The sequence below is a fragment of the Gopherus evgoodei genome, chromosome 12 (assembly GCF_007399415.2).
Source record: "Gopherus evgoodei ecotype Sinaloan lineage chromosome 12, rGopEvg1_v1.p, whole genome shotgun sequence".
NCBI lineage: Eukaryota > Metazoa > Chordata > Testudines > Testudinidae > Gopherus > Gopherus evgoodei.
The window spans coordinates 7401976-7416086 of NC_044333.1; the positions used below are offsets into that span (position 1 = coordinate 7401976).

The window sequence follows — 14111 nt, forward strand, 5'->3', positions numbered from 1 at the left end:
CCCCCCCAACCCCCGCACTCCCTCAGTCCTGGGTGTGCCCCTCTCTCCCCTACAGGTGCATTGAGATGGTTCAGAAGGCACCATCGCCCTCACGTGCTTCTCTGAAGCCTCTCCCAAGAAGAGCTGATTTATTTCCCTGCCAAAAAATAGCCAGTTTGGGTTAAAACCTATTTTTATTAGGGAAAAAAAGGTTCTTGTCGAAAAAGTGCCATGCAGTTCAAACCTCCAGCTTCCTTGGGCTGCCTTGTGGGGAACCTTCAGCTCCTCCCCTCCTGGTCTTTGACCCCCCTGTGCCATCATGGCGGTGATGAGGGGTTGTCTCTTCACCAGAGTTAACCCAGACTCTTACCCAGCAATGCCCTGCCCCCCTCCCATCCGCACACAAAACCCTCTCACCCAAGTTTGATGGTGCTTTCAACCCAGGTTCACTGGCCCAGCTGGGGATAGAGGCCAGAGCCTGGGTACAACTGTCCCTTGGGCTGGTAACTCACCTGCTTTGCAGGGAGGACACAGGGCAAAGCTTTCGCGTGCCGATAGTCCTCTAGTGCCTTCCCCCCGGGGGTCCTGAAGGAGAGAGAAGTTCTCCCCCAATTCACTGGGAAAGGCTCACAGAGTGGCTCAGCGCACCGCAGCACACAGACCCCTGGGATGTGCCCCGCATGGGTAGGTGCAGCACCCATGAGGACCCAGTAACTCAGGCAGGGTTCTGCAGTGTGGCTGCTCACTCTCGGGCTAGCCTAGCCCAGGGGCTGACTCCCTGGGCAAACTCCGCAGGAAGACCTGCCCCATTGGCGCTGCCCAGCCAGGGATATTTTATTGCCACCCAGGAAGGGATTAGAAACCTCTTGGGGGACCACGTACTGCTGCCCGGGGGACATTGGAAACTTCCTGTGGGAGGGTCGAGGTAGGTAGAGACCTGGGAGATCCAGTTTGGGATGGGGCTCAGTCACTTGCTCCCTAGGCTGAGAGGGCATCTGTGGAGGCACAGCAGGGACCACCTGGCCTCACTGCCTGGCCTGGAGCAGCGTTCCAGGGCTCGCCCTGATGCCTGGCCTGGGGGTGGAGAAATCCAAGAGATTCTCCTTCTCCAAAAAGTCTCTGTTTTTCATGGTAATGGGCCTGAGTCCCTGCTGTGATCAGCTCTGCTCAGGCAGCTAGAAGGGGTGTAAAGCCCCTAGATCTCCCCACCCAGACAGGGATTCCCCAGGCCAGGATCAGGGTGAGGAGACGGCTGTAATCCCCAGCCAGGTTGGGGCAGTAGCCAGCTAGTCTAGCTTCCATCAGCCCTGAGTTGCGCTCTCTGCTGGGGCTGGAGCCTGCAGAGAACTGGCCCTAGAATCAGGAGATGCTGGTGGCTGCTGAGGAGTTGATGCACGGGGGGTAGGGGTGCGGGTTGTTTGTTTTAAAGAGAAACAAAAGTCTCAGAAAATAGCCAAACTGCGACTGCTCTGGGTGCAGCGCTGCCGAACCAATGTCAGAACCAAATGCAAGCCCACCCCTAAGGAGCCGGAGACCCTCCCTCCCATCTGGAATTGTGCCCTAGAGATGGGCCTCTAGGGCACAATTCCAGATGGGAGGGAGGGCTTGTGGAATCGGGGGCTGGATATGAGTTTCCCCTGGGACTGGCAGGGGCTGGGGTGAAGGGATCCAACTCGGGAGCTGTAACGAGACATCCCAGTTGATCAGGGAAGCACTGGGAGATGCCTTCCCAGCAGTGTCAGTGCGGGCTCTGTTCCGCTCTTAGCGACACCCAGACTGCTGTGCTGCCCAGGCTGGGTGATGTTAATCTGGGGGAGGCAGGCGGAGGTCATGACAGCTTTGAGTCGAGTCTGCTGCTCACTCCCCTGTGATAAATGGCTCCAGACAATAATGTGCTGCTGTTAAGTACCCGGGATCTGAAAAAGGCTTTAAGTGAACTTGGTTGCTTTAATCAAAAGTCCATTAAGTGTTGCTTGGAGCCATTGAGGGAAAGGCTGTTCGGATTTGGCTTTATCAGCAGGTAACACCCACTTAGCAGAGAGAGAAGACAGCTCTCTGTTCTCCCAGGCCCAGCCCTCCCTGGGAATGGCCAGGTTCCAGCTGCTTGTAACAGCTATCTGCAAATCCGGGACCTCAGGGCTGAAGTTGCAGGATCAAACTGCAGGCACTGAAATCCAGTGCCAGGTCTTCCCCCAGGGGCTGTGCCTTGGCATCCATTCCGGATGGGCACTGACCTCCAGTGCCAGTGCTTCTTCCTAGGTTTCACTCAGTTGCCAGATTGCTGGGGCCTGGGCTGCCTGGGGAATCTGCCCAGGAAAGGTGGGGCCGAGAGCGAGTCTGTAGAAGGGCAACTCTGGCAGGTCTTTGTGGGATTGGGGGAGTTTGGGTCTATAATGAGGGTGAGACCAAAGGGACCTGCCTGCCCAGTGCCACTCCTATCAGCCCCATGTCTGCCCCGCGCTGCCTCATACCACCCATGTGGTGCCTGGCTTTCATCCCAGCGTGGGAGAAACACCAAAGCAAAGACCAATTGCAGACAGCAGCCCCCACCCCAGAGCAGCAGGGCAAAGCCCGTGGCGTTTAGATCTCGATGTGCTGTCGGTTCTGTACACAGCCCCAGAGCTCTGCGTCGCCCTAGGGCCCTGGCAGGCGTGAGGGGTATGGAGAGGGGAATATAGAAAGGTTGCAGGGGAGTACCCCAATGCCATGTTGATGTGTGTCTTACAAGAGCCTAACTGGCCAGAGAGGGGGGCATGACAGAGGGCAAGGGGAACATGTGGTGACAGATGTCTAGGGAGGTATGTACATCTGGGGCTAGACAGACACAGCATGGCAGGGCGCTCGCGGAGTCTCTGTTCCCCTCTCCAATACGTTTGCCTTTGCTCTGTTTTTTCTCGGCCCAGGCTGCGCAGGCAGCAGAACACACCGCTCTTTGGGAAGATCCGGAGCTCCCGATTTGGCCCCGACGACCCCGATGATGGGACCAGTGATCTGGATGAAGATGAAGATCTACAGATCCAGGTTCCTTAGTGCCCGGTGCGCAGGGCCAATGAGACCGTGGCTGGAGGAGAGAGAAGGAAGTGGCAGGCTGGATGCTTGAGGAGGAGAATACCTGCAGGAGCCTGGTCCCTTTCACAGGCCTCACCGAGGGCAGCCAGACAAGCCAAGAGCCAGCAGAGGATGTGTGGGGATACAGCCTCTGGCCCTGCTGGCCTGTGTCACCACCAGTCATGGGGAGGGTCCTGGAGAGAAACCCCGTGGCCAAGTGTCCATCCCAGGGGGGCAGGATCGGTTCTACCCCAGTGGATTCGTAGACACAGGGAGATAAAGCGCCAAAGAGTGGGTTGAAGAGAAATCCCCAGGGGGCTGTAACCAGATGATGACAAGAGGAGTAGGGAGGGGCCAGGCTGCAGAGCATGAATTAGCTGCCCTGGGCAGAGCAATGGCATTGGTGTCAATACTGTAGAAATGATGCTAGCAGCTGAGGTGTTGTGGAGGCCACTGCAGTGACTGAGTCTGTGCATTGGATGGTACGCAGTGCAGTCTCTACCCCTGCAGCTCCACCTCGCCATCCCTGCCCTGAATGCCCTCTGCAGTTCCAGCCTCCTGCCCAGTCCCTCCCTCCCCAGCTCTTTCCTGGCACATGGCTTTCACCTGACAGGTCCCATCTCTGACGCCACCCACCCTCGCCTCGGTTCCATCTTAGCCTGGGAACCGTTTGCATCTCAGCATCACACACGAATGAACTGAGCCTCCAAACTAATGACCTCTCTTTTACTGATGGGGAGACTGAGGCACCGAGCAGAGCAGTGACTTGCCCAAGATCATGGACCTCGAAGGCCTGCACCTGGGGCTCTAGGCCCTGCCTCCTCCCCATGTGCCCTGTCCACCAGCAGCCGCTCTCCCTCACTCCCGTTTGAACACATGCACCTCACAGCGTGAGTGGACATTGCAACAATACGCCAGAGGGCATCCAAGGCAGAAAGCAGGCGGAGCTAACCCGGATGAGCCCAGCCCCTGGAGCACTGACAGCAGGAGCCAAGTACACCGGAGCAAACCCTTCTATTTTATATATGGATTTTATATATATGTATGTATTTGTATATGTTTTATATTATAAATATAGAGCTTTGGGCCCAGGCGATCCCTGTGGTTGGTATGGTGCAGTCCTTTCCCCCCACACCTAGCCCCTGTGATGTTAACGCTCTGCGCTATTCTGTATCGCGCCCGTCTGCTGGGGCTGGCCTGGCACTCTGTTGCTGAGCCGGCCGCAGTGTGGAAACGGAGGCTGATGGAGACAGGAGATCAGGAAGCAGGTGGCTTCTTCGACAGGGAAGGTTTACAGACAGTGTCTGGGGGCGGGGGGGGGGTTTAATGAATTGAATTTATGATAAACTCAAGTGTGCAGAACCATAACTAGAGATTTTTGCGCCTGAGGCTAGGGACAGGGGCAGCTCGTCCGGCTCTTCAGCGACGGGTTCCTCGCAGACGGAAGGACCTGCCGCTGAATTGCCCCCATTCTTCAGCGGTGATTCGGCGGCAGGTCCTTCCCTCCAAGAGGGACCTGCCGCCGAATTTCCTCCAAAGAGCCGGATGTGCCGCCCCTCTCCCTTGCTGACAACCGGCAGCAATTCGATGGCGGGTCCCTCAGTCTCTCTCGGAGGGAAGAACTTGCTGCTGAATTGCTGCCGAATGAGAGACTTTCTGCGCCCCTCACCTTCCGTGCCCGAGGCAGGTGCCTCACTCGCCTTGCCCTCATTACAGCACTGCAAGTGTGTGACTAGAGGTGTTATCTGCTGGGATGCCCAGTGGGGGAGCCTGCCTAGATGGGAAGTGTGAACCCGCCACAGGCTCATAAGGGGTTAATGGGTGCCTGAGAACCTATTGCACTTGGAGGGCATGTCAGGCTCAGTTCAGGAGCAGGCCGAGCTGGGATGGTTTCCATAAAGCGGGCGGAGAAAGTTGCATGGTCAGGCTGAAGACCAACCCAGCCATAAGGGGAAGAGAGATGAAGCTGCAGGAGCCAGGTTTCACTCCTCTGGTGGCACCTAGGGAGGGGTGAGGAATTGAGGGAGGTGGCCCTATGGGTCGGTGTCCTGATGGGAATGGGAAGAGAGTAGGGGGATGGGAAGAGAGACTGGCATCTCAGACTCCTAGGAGCGGGAGCAAGATGGTGGCATTGTTGGATGCTATTTGCTGAAGAGCCTGGCCCTGAAGTGAGAGGCTGGGTGGGGCAGAAGACTTCTTGGCTTGCTACCTGTGTCTCTTAACACAGGTGATGGTGGGATGCTAGAGGGATATGACTGGAGGGCTGAGTTATCCCCCCACACACACACCTGTGGTATGTGGTGGGGGACATCACTATAAACAGGCGCTGGCAGAACCATGTTGTTTTGGATCAGCCCATGAATGAACCACTACTCTCACTGTTCCCGTGAGGCTCAGGCAGAGCTGACAGGACAGCTGAAAAGGGCCTTGGCTACGGGCCTAAAACGCTAGTAAAAAAACCCCTAAACTATAATGGCCTGTGATAACAATTTTATAGGGAGCCTGGGGTTTATTGCCCCCATAACAGTGTGAGGTAACGGCAAGGAGTTCACTTCCTCCAGAGTCAGCTGCTTCCAGGAATCCCCGGAGGGAACGCTGCAGGAGCGCCTGGTGCGGGGCAACTCCCAGCGTCTCCCAGCAGGGGCTGCTCCGGGAGGGGGGCAGCAGCTCCAGTTCGGGGGTGCTCCTAGAAACTCTACCACCGCTGGATTTCAAAGAGGAAGTTGAAGCTGACGAGAAGACAAGCCTCACTGCCTTTTGCGGGTTGCCCCAGGTTTTCTCCCTCCCCTCCAGGACATGCTAAGCCCACTGGATCTAGCTGCAGTCCCTCCAGGATTAATCTAGCCCATAATCTTCAAAGCCCCTGCACCACCATCCTGCATTCAGGCGACTCCCCTCCCCAGCCGGGCCCTTCTCAGACACACAGCAGACGCAGTCAGAATGTGAGGGTAGTTTGCTCCAGACTCATTGGCACCTAAAACAAGATAGCGTCTGTGCAAACGGGTAATTACAGTGCCTGGGTCTTCCTGCAGCCCCTGTTTGCAGAGGGCCAGCTCAGCGCTCAGGAATCCTGCTTGTCACCTGGAGATGGGAGAGCAGAGCCAGGGAAAGGGTGGGAGTGGGTCTGAGAAACCCAAATTGCTCCTCACGGAAGCGGTGGCAGAGTTCAGGCTGAGACTCCATCGCCCTTTGAAACAGTGGTTCCCTCCCTGTCACAATCTCAGAGTATTGGCGCTGGCGAAGGCTGGAAGGGACTGGAAAGGTCACCTTGTCCAGCCCCCCCGTATCCAGGCAAACCAGCAACGCCTCCCTAGGCCATCCCTGACCGAGGATTGTCCAGCCTGTTCTTAGAAACCTCCAGTGATGGGCAGTCCTCCACCACCTCTCTGGGAATCCTATTAACTAGCCGATGGAAAGCTTTTCTAATCCCTAGCCTAAAGCTCCTGTGCTGCCGGTTAGACCAATGACCTGCTGGCCTACCTTCAGTGGCCACGGGGAGCGATGGGTTCCTGTCTTCTTCGTAACCTACTAACATCTCTGAAGCTTCTTAGCCAGGGCCACCCAGAGGATTCAGGAGCCCTGGGGTCTTTGGTGGCAGGGGGTCCCTGCCACCGAAATGCCGCCGAAGACCCTGCACTTCGGCGGCAGGTCCTGGGGCAGAAGGAACCCCTGTCACGGGTCTTTGGGGCACTTCGGCAGCAGGTCTTGGGGTGGAAGGACCTCCTGCCGCTGAATTGCCACCGAAGACCAGGAGCGGAAGAAGCTCCGGGGGCCTGGGCCCCATGAGAGTTTTCCAGGGTCCCCGGAGCAAGTGAAGGATCCCACTCCAGGAGCCACGAAAAACTCTCGTGGGGGCCCCTGTGGGGCCCGGGGCCTGGGGCAAATTGCTGCACTTGCCCCCTGGTCTGGGCAGCCCTACTCTTAGCAGGAATGTACAACTCAGATTCCAACATCAACCTTAACTCTGCCCCCTCCCTAGTTTTCCTTCCCTCTAGGCTGGGAACCCTCAGCGGGTGCATCTGCCCCCCAGATTATTCCAGCAGCATGGTCCTTGGCTGAGTGAGGATAGAGCTGGCCTCCACCCTCACAGCTTCAGACGGCGCTGGTGTTTGTGCTACTCTGGGGAGGGCTCCCTGGATGAGTCAGGAGTCTGGGCACTCTGGAGGCTGGGTCCTGCTGCAGGTCAATGAGCAGGATGCAGAATGAACAAGCCGAGGAGGAACAGACTCCTTGGCTGCATTGTACATCACCCCACAGGACCTGGTGGGAGTGGCATAGCCGTGAGTTCCCCACAGCCCGTCAGCACTCAGCCCCTGCTCCCTACAGCGCCTCCTGCTGGGAGAGGCTGAGGGTAGAGGAGTGAGGAGCTGCCCTTCCTGCCAGGGCTGGTGAGGAGAGCAGGCCCACTCACTGAGCAGCAGCCGGGGCCTAGAACGTGAAATCCCACAGGAAGAAAGCCAAGGGTCCAGGCAAATTCATCTCTTTGCGCCCCATCCTGTGGAGCAGGAAAGTCTGGCTTGACCGAGCAGGTGGGCACCGTGCCTGCCTGGGGCGCTGTGTATTTCTCAGACCACCTCTGTTAACAACAGTAGCAATTAGCTAGGGCGGAACCAGCTTGGTTTAAATATGAATCCGCCCCCTGAACCACTGTGAACCTTTCCCTACCCCTCTGCTGGAGCCAGAGTTCAGCCCTCCCCTTTCCTTGAATGCACAAAGGCCTCTTCCCTGGGTCACTAGGCCACCAGGTAACCCCCTACTAGAAGGGAGCCGAGTGGCTGGGGGGGATCTGCCAGAGCAGCTGGCTGAAGCTGAGCAGGCAAGTAGCAGGCTGCTGCAGGAGTAGGGGCCTGGGGACAGAGCAGGCCTCAATGGTGGTTTTGGACACGGGTGTGAGCTCTCAGATGCTTCCAAAGCAAAGAGCAACCGGCAAAATTTCTGGGGTTCGTCTAGAATCACTGGGGTCACTCATCCCACCATGGGGGAGGGGATGCTGCCTCACTGCCTCAAGCCTCATCCAGCTCCTCCTCACGGCTCCTGCCCCATCCCCGTGGTTTTCCCTTCCTCCCCATCTGGGCCTGAGCCCCTCCGGCTGCAGTGCTTCAGTGTCGATAGGGAGGGAGTCAGGATTTTAAGTCAGTCTCAGGATGTGGCGGGCCTGACGCATGATTTTTGAATGTGTGGGTTGGCCAGATGGGAGTACAAGGGGAACGAGATACTTCTGTTTTAGGATTGGCCCAACTACTAGCCCTTAAAGCACACACTCCTCTCATATCCATCCTTAGTTATCATCTGTGTTGTATACAGCTATGTATTGTTATGGCCTGGTTTTCTGTGCCCTGCACCTGGACATTTCATGGCCTCTGATAGAGGCTGCCATTTTGTGGGCATAGCTAATGCAGCATTGTCACAGGAGGGGCACACTGCACTCTCTCTCATAGGAATTTACTTATGTTCTTTGTTGTTTCTTTGCATGTAAAATCCTAGTCACTCCAATTGTTTTCCATCCAGATACTTTCAATCTGGTTAAACACCAAGTTCCAGGGGACTAGGAATAGTCTGGCTCAATCTTTGAAAAACAACACTAGCATTCCATTTCTTTTTAAAGCCACAGAGGGTGAGAACTGGGGCGGAGGGGATGCCGAGAAGTTATTTATCCAGAGGGCATCAGAGTTGAAGGGGGCGAACTGGGGAAGTTTTGAACTATATAAGAAACATTTATCACAAAATTCTGGGAAAAAACAGTTCATTTTTTGGTGAGAATTTTGCAACAGTGGAAAAGAAGGAGTTGTGCCGAGCCCTGGGTTTTTAAGGCCAGAAAAGCCCATCTGTCTGACCTTCTGTATATCATAGGCCAGAGAATCTCACCATTACCGCTGCACTGGGACCACTATTTTGTGTCTGGCTGACACAAATCTTCCAGAAAGGCAGCCAGTCTGGATTGGAGGATATCGAGAGAGAGGGAGTGTACCTATTCCCTTGGGGGGTAGTTCCAATGGTTAATCACCCTCACTGCAGCGTGCCAGTGAAAATGCCAGTGCCGGCTCAAACCCGACTTCACCTGGCATCAGAATCGCCGTCCCGTCTGTGTCGCAGGGCACGTATTTAGAGAGAACGACAGAGCAGAGAAGTGTAAGTTTAGAGGAACTCAGCGATGCAGTGTTATTAAAAATTGATATTTCAATGAGCTAATCCCTTTCTCGCTGGCTTTTAATTGATTGTCTAAAAAGCATTACCTCCTCCCCCTTTTCTTTATTTGCGGGGAACATTAATTTTTTTATGGCCAAACAAATCCGATCGTGGTGGCAGAGGTATCCACACAGCAAATTCAGCAGCCATAAACAGTTGGGCTAGCTGCAGACATCTGGGGCAAGGTCATTGGATGGCAGAGCCAGGAGGTCTGAAATGATTCTCTGTGGAAGGCTGGCATGGCAGGACACGTGAGGTGGGTTGCCTACTGTGCCATCCTGAAGGGACACATCTGATTTGACAGTGCAAGAAGGGATGATACAACTTTAAGGGCCCAGTCCTGCCAGGTGCTGAGCACTTGTTTTGATCCCAAAAAGCACGAAAGCCTTAACTTTAGAGGAAAAAAGCATCCTAGAACATACCTTTCCAGGCCAGAACAAGTTCATCATCCAGCTATGCTGCGGTAACATCAGTGTCGTCTAGTGCACAGGGGACATGGGAGACCGGTGTTCTATTCCCAAATCATCCATTGGGGAACTTTGGGCAAGTCAAATCCCCGCCGCGTGCCTCGGTTTCCCCATCTGTGAAATGGGGATAATGCTGCTGACCTCCTTTGTAAAGTGCTTTGAGCTCTACAGATGAGAAGTGCTGTATCAAAGCTGGTGACACAAAGACACTGAGTTGTGTTGAGTGCTAGTTACATCATGATGACTGACGTGGGGTGTACCGGGCCTTTGTGGCCCCCTATTGGAGGCTCCGCTGCTCACCTCTGCCCCAGAGAACAGTTATCTGTGAAGAAAGAGCAGCCGATTTGGAAACCAGCAAGATTGGCCCTGCAGCAGCCATAAGGGCTGGGGACCAATAAACAGCCTGCAGCTGGTCTCCAGCCTTTCTCCATGATCTTCCTTCCCACTTGCTGTGGGACGCGGGCATGGCCTGTTTTCCGGGGCAGGCTCGGCGCTCTGCCTTGGATGCCGGCCTTTGGAGTTGGTGCCATGTGTTGGCAAAAGGGCTTGTGTCGCCCAGCTCCAGACGCGGAGCTGTCCTCCCTCCACTGGCATGGGGCTGTGTGCACAGAGCAGCATCAGCTGAGACCACCCGAACCAGGCAGAAGTGAAGCAGGAGATCCTCAGAGTAGGTTAACACACAGGGCTCCTCTGCAGTTGGGGGCTGGAGCTCTCCCTGTCCTGGGCCCTGCACAGAGAGGGTAGAGTCCCCCTCTTCCTGAGGCACTAGAGGGGGCTGGATTGATGGAGGAGACCCGGATCTGAGGGAACACAGGAGCTGGCTCCCTTCTCCCAGCAGGACATGGGTTTTCCCAGTGGCACAGGATGGGGAAATCCAGGATCTGATCTGATCACTGGCCAAGGGTAGGCAGAACTCCTGTGTCTGCCCCCTGCCTGGCTGCAGGGCTCTGGCCCGCACAGGGTTAAGGAGAGGAATGCTAGGCCGGGCTCTTTGCATTGCTGCTGCAGGAAAGAGCCAATGTCTGTTTCTTTTCTCTCTGCCGCCTCATCTGTCTCTATTAAAGTGACAGGCGGGCGAAACACAGGCTCCTGTGGAGGCTGACAGGGCACCTCCCGGATGGGCCCTGTGGGGGAGCCCAGGCAGGCCTGCTGCACTCTGTGTTACCTCTGACTCAGCCCCCATCCATCTCTGCACGCCTATCCCCTTGGCTTTCCCCTTCTCTGTCTCCCTTTCCCTGGGAGATGAGGAGATGGCGGCAGTGGGAGGACGGAACAGAGCGTCCTCATCCTCCCAGCAGTACGTCTCAGCCCTACACACCTGGCAGGAAGCAGAGCCCTGATCTGGGCCTGGCTGGGCTTCAGGTGCTGGACAATCAAACGCTCTACAGCGAGGGGCTTCCCATCTCTTCACCTCATGCACCCCGTGAAACCTGCCCCGGCGTGTGCCCGGCTGGGGACCGATCGTGGGCCCGGTTACTGCCCCGGCACGCGCCCGGCCGGGGACCGATCCTGGCCCCAGTTACTGCCCCAGCGCGTGCCCGGCCAGGGACTGATCCTGGGCCCCGGTTACTGCCCCGGTGCGCGCCGGCTGGGGGGCCAATCCTGGGCCCCGGTTACTGCCCCGGCGCACACCCAGCTGGGGACTGATCCTGGCCCCGGTTACTGCCCCAGCGCGTACCCGGCCTGGGACCGATCCTGGGCCCCAGTTACTGCCCCGGTGCGCGCTGGCTGGGGGACTGATCCTGGGCCTGGTTACTGCCCCCGTGTGTGCCCGGCTGGGGACCGATCCTGGGCCCCAGTTACTGCCCCGGCGCACGTTAGCTGGGGACTGATCCTGGGCCCCAGTTACTGCCTGGATGTGCACTGGCTGGGGACTGATTGTAGGCCCGGTTACTGCCTGGATGCGTGCTGGCTGGGGACTGATCCTCAGTGTCCTTACCTGTGACACTGTAACAGGGTAATTGGGCCCTTTATGAGAGTATGTGCATATGTGGGGGGCAGGTCCACTGCAACTCTGACTGATGACCTGCTGCCCAACTGGTCTTAAGGGAAGACACGTGCGCCTTACGCAGGGGGAGACGGCAGCAGGGGAAGGCTGGTTGCTCACCCAGTGACCTTTTCTAACCCAGGGAGGGAATGAGGAAGCTGCAGTGAGCAGGAGACCTTGAGGAACTAGGGTGGCCAGCAGAGGGGTGGTTGCCTGCTGGCCTCCCTGAGCCAAAGACAGGCTGCTGAGGAGGCTGAATTCTAGTTCGGGAGGGCTGGGGCTGGTTAAGAGCCGACTGGGACAGATGAGCACCAGGCCAGTGGGAGACGCTAGGGCACAATGGGAGCTTTTGTGTTGTAGTTGGGGGCCTTGGAGAGTTGCTTTCAACTGTTTGTGCTGCTCAACCAGCTCCAGACCAGGGTGGTGGTAGCCATGAGGCAGCCTGGGTGGAATTTACTAAGGAGCCCGGAGAGAAATGGAAACTGAGCCAAGCTTACGCGGAGCCAGGCTCGGCTAGCAGGGGGTGCTACCGAGCAGGCATACGCTTTGACAGGCTGGCATGGGGGATCAGGCTGGATGGTGGTCAGGGAAGGAGGATGCCAGTCAGGGCCTGGCATATTCTTAGCACACTGATGAGGTCTTTCTGGGTGGTGCCCAGAGAGGAGGGGAGAGAAAAGGCCTGACTTGTCCCATCTACTGATAGGGCAGCCCAGAGGGTAGAGCTGGCAGTGCCCAGCTAATGGAGCATAGCCGGTTAATAGGGCACTGTGGGCGATGGCATTGCTGCTGTCACACACCGGCGGCAATGGGGCAACAGAAGTGCTCAGAAGTTGGGACTGGGAGGGTACTGGAATGGGCTGAGCGCTGGCACTGCCCAGCTTACTGGCAGGGAAGGGAGCTGCCTTGGCAGGGAGTTGGCACTGCCTTGTTTTGGCACAGAAGGAGAAGAGCGAGAGGATGGCAGCTTGGAGACTGGACGGGGGAGGGAGTGGGGCTCCTCGTTCGGCAGCCGTTGGCAGCGTGTGACCCATTGGTGCCAATTCTGTGTAGGCGAGAGTGGCGGAGTTAGGCCGAGCTGTGCCAGCAGCACGCATGCTACAGTCCGTGGTCTGCGGGCACCATGCCCGACACACTCTGAGTGAGGGATCCAGGCAACTCCCCTGCTCCACGGCTCCCTCCCTCTCCCTTGCCCACCAGATGGAGGAGCCCAGCCCAAACCTGGGATGAGTGGGGAATCAATCTCCCTGGGAGAGTGACAGTGCCAGGACTTTCCCCAGTCCTCCAGCGCAGGGTTAAGATGTAGGTGCTGGTTCTCCCACTCCCAGTGCCCCGGGGGAGTGAGGAGTCAGAGAGAAGCTGCCATATTGCTTGGATCATTTCAGCCTTTAGGGCCAAATTCGATCCTGGTGTAAGAAGGCAGAGCATCATATCCACTGCCAGAAACGTTCCTGGGCTGGGCCAGTGGTTCTCAACCTGTTTACCATTGTGGGCCGTATCCAATACTACCTGTGTGACCCTGAGGATGTCACATGGGCCTCAGCTGGGTGCTGACTGGGCCGCAGGCTGAGAACCACTGCTGTAGATGGAAGCTGGCTCTCCTGGAATCTGGACCAGCTGCTGCAGGGTGTTGTTTGTATCACAGCTGAGATTTGAAATCCGGAGCAAGCCACACTGTGCCAGGCCCTGTACAAACCTGATGGAGAAGTCAGATAAAGCAGAAATGGGCCTAGGCAGGTGAAGTGATTTGCCTGAGGTCAATCAGCATGTCAGTGGCACAGCCAGAAATAAAACCCAGCTGTCCTGAGTCCCAATCCAGTGCACACTGCACAAGCTCACGCTGAATCGGCAGCCTGCGGAGGTGCTATGTAAGGCAAAGCTAAAGGGCATTTGACTTCATGGGTTAGATCAACAGGCATTTTATTTTCCCACATAAAGTGGTTATTTTGCACATGCAGCATCTGTTCCACCAGCGACAATCAATCACTCGCACACTAAAATAAACAGCCTTGGCCGATTATAAATTTGTTTGAAGGAAACACCGCACAATGCTGCATTATGGATCACTGGCCAGATCCTCAGCTGATGCAAACAGGTGCAACTCTACTGAAGTTAATGAAATGATGTCGACTGATTTGCACTGGCTGAGGATTTGGCCCATTGTTTAGATAAAACAGATGGCGGCCGTTTCAAATGTTTCATCTCTGAAGTATTTCTGCATCCCAGTAATTCCTGTGATGTTGTTGGTGTTAAACATGTGTGCAGAAGAAACAGTGTGTTGTTAAACAGAGCCCCCGACAAGCTGAGTTTCAACCTAGAATTGATTGTTGTATGTGCATTATAACAACATACTAAAACGGGGCCACGTGCTCGGCGTGCTTACATCAGCGGAGTGCTGCATCTCAATGGAGCTATGCTGTGCACAAACTGAGGACCTGGCCCACAGC

The 14111-nt window shown here is 56.2% G+C and overlaps 1 protein-coding gene across 4 annotated transcripts in view; it reads left to right on the forward strand.

Annotated features, from left to right (window-relative positions):
* Positions 1-4111, forward strand: part of CCDC102A (coiled-coil domain containing 102A) — a 59387-nt gene extending 55276 nt beyond the window's left edge. For all 4 annotated transcript variants that reach the window (XM_030582056.1, XM_030582057.1, XM_030582058.1 and 1 more), the window contains one exon: positions 2883-4111. In XM_030582056.1, coding sequence (XP_030437916.1) covers positions 2883-3009 — 127 coding nt within the window. In that variant the 3' untranslated portion in view covers positions 3010-4111. The remainder of the gene's footprint in view (positions 1-2882) is intronic.
* Positions 4112-14111: the final 10000 nt, after the last annotated feature.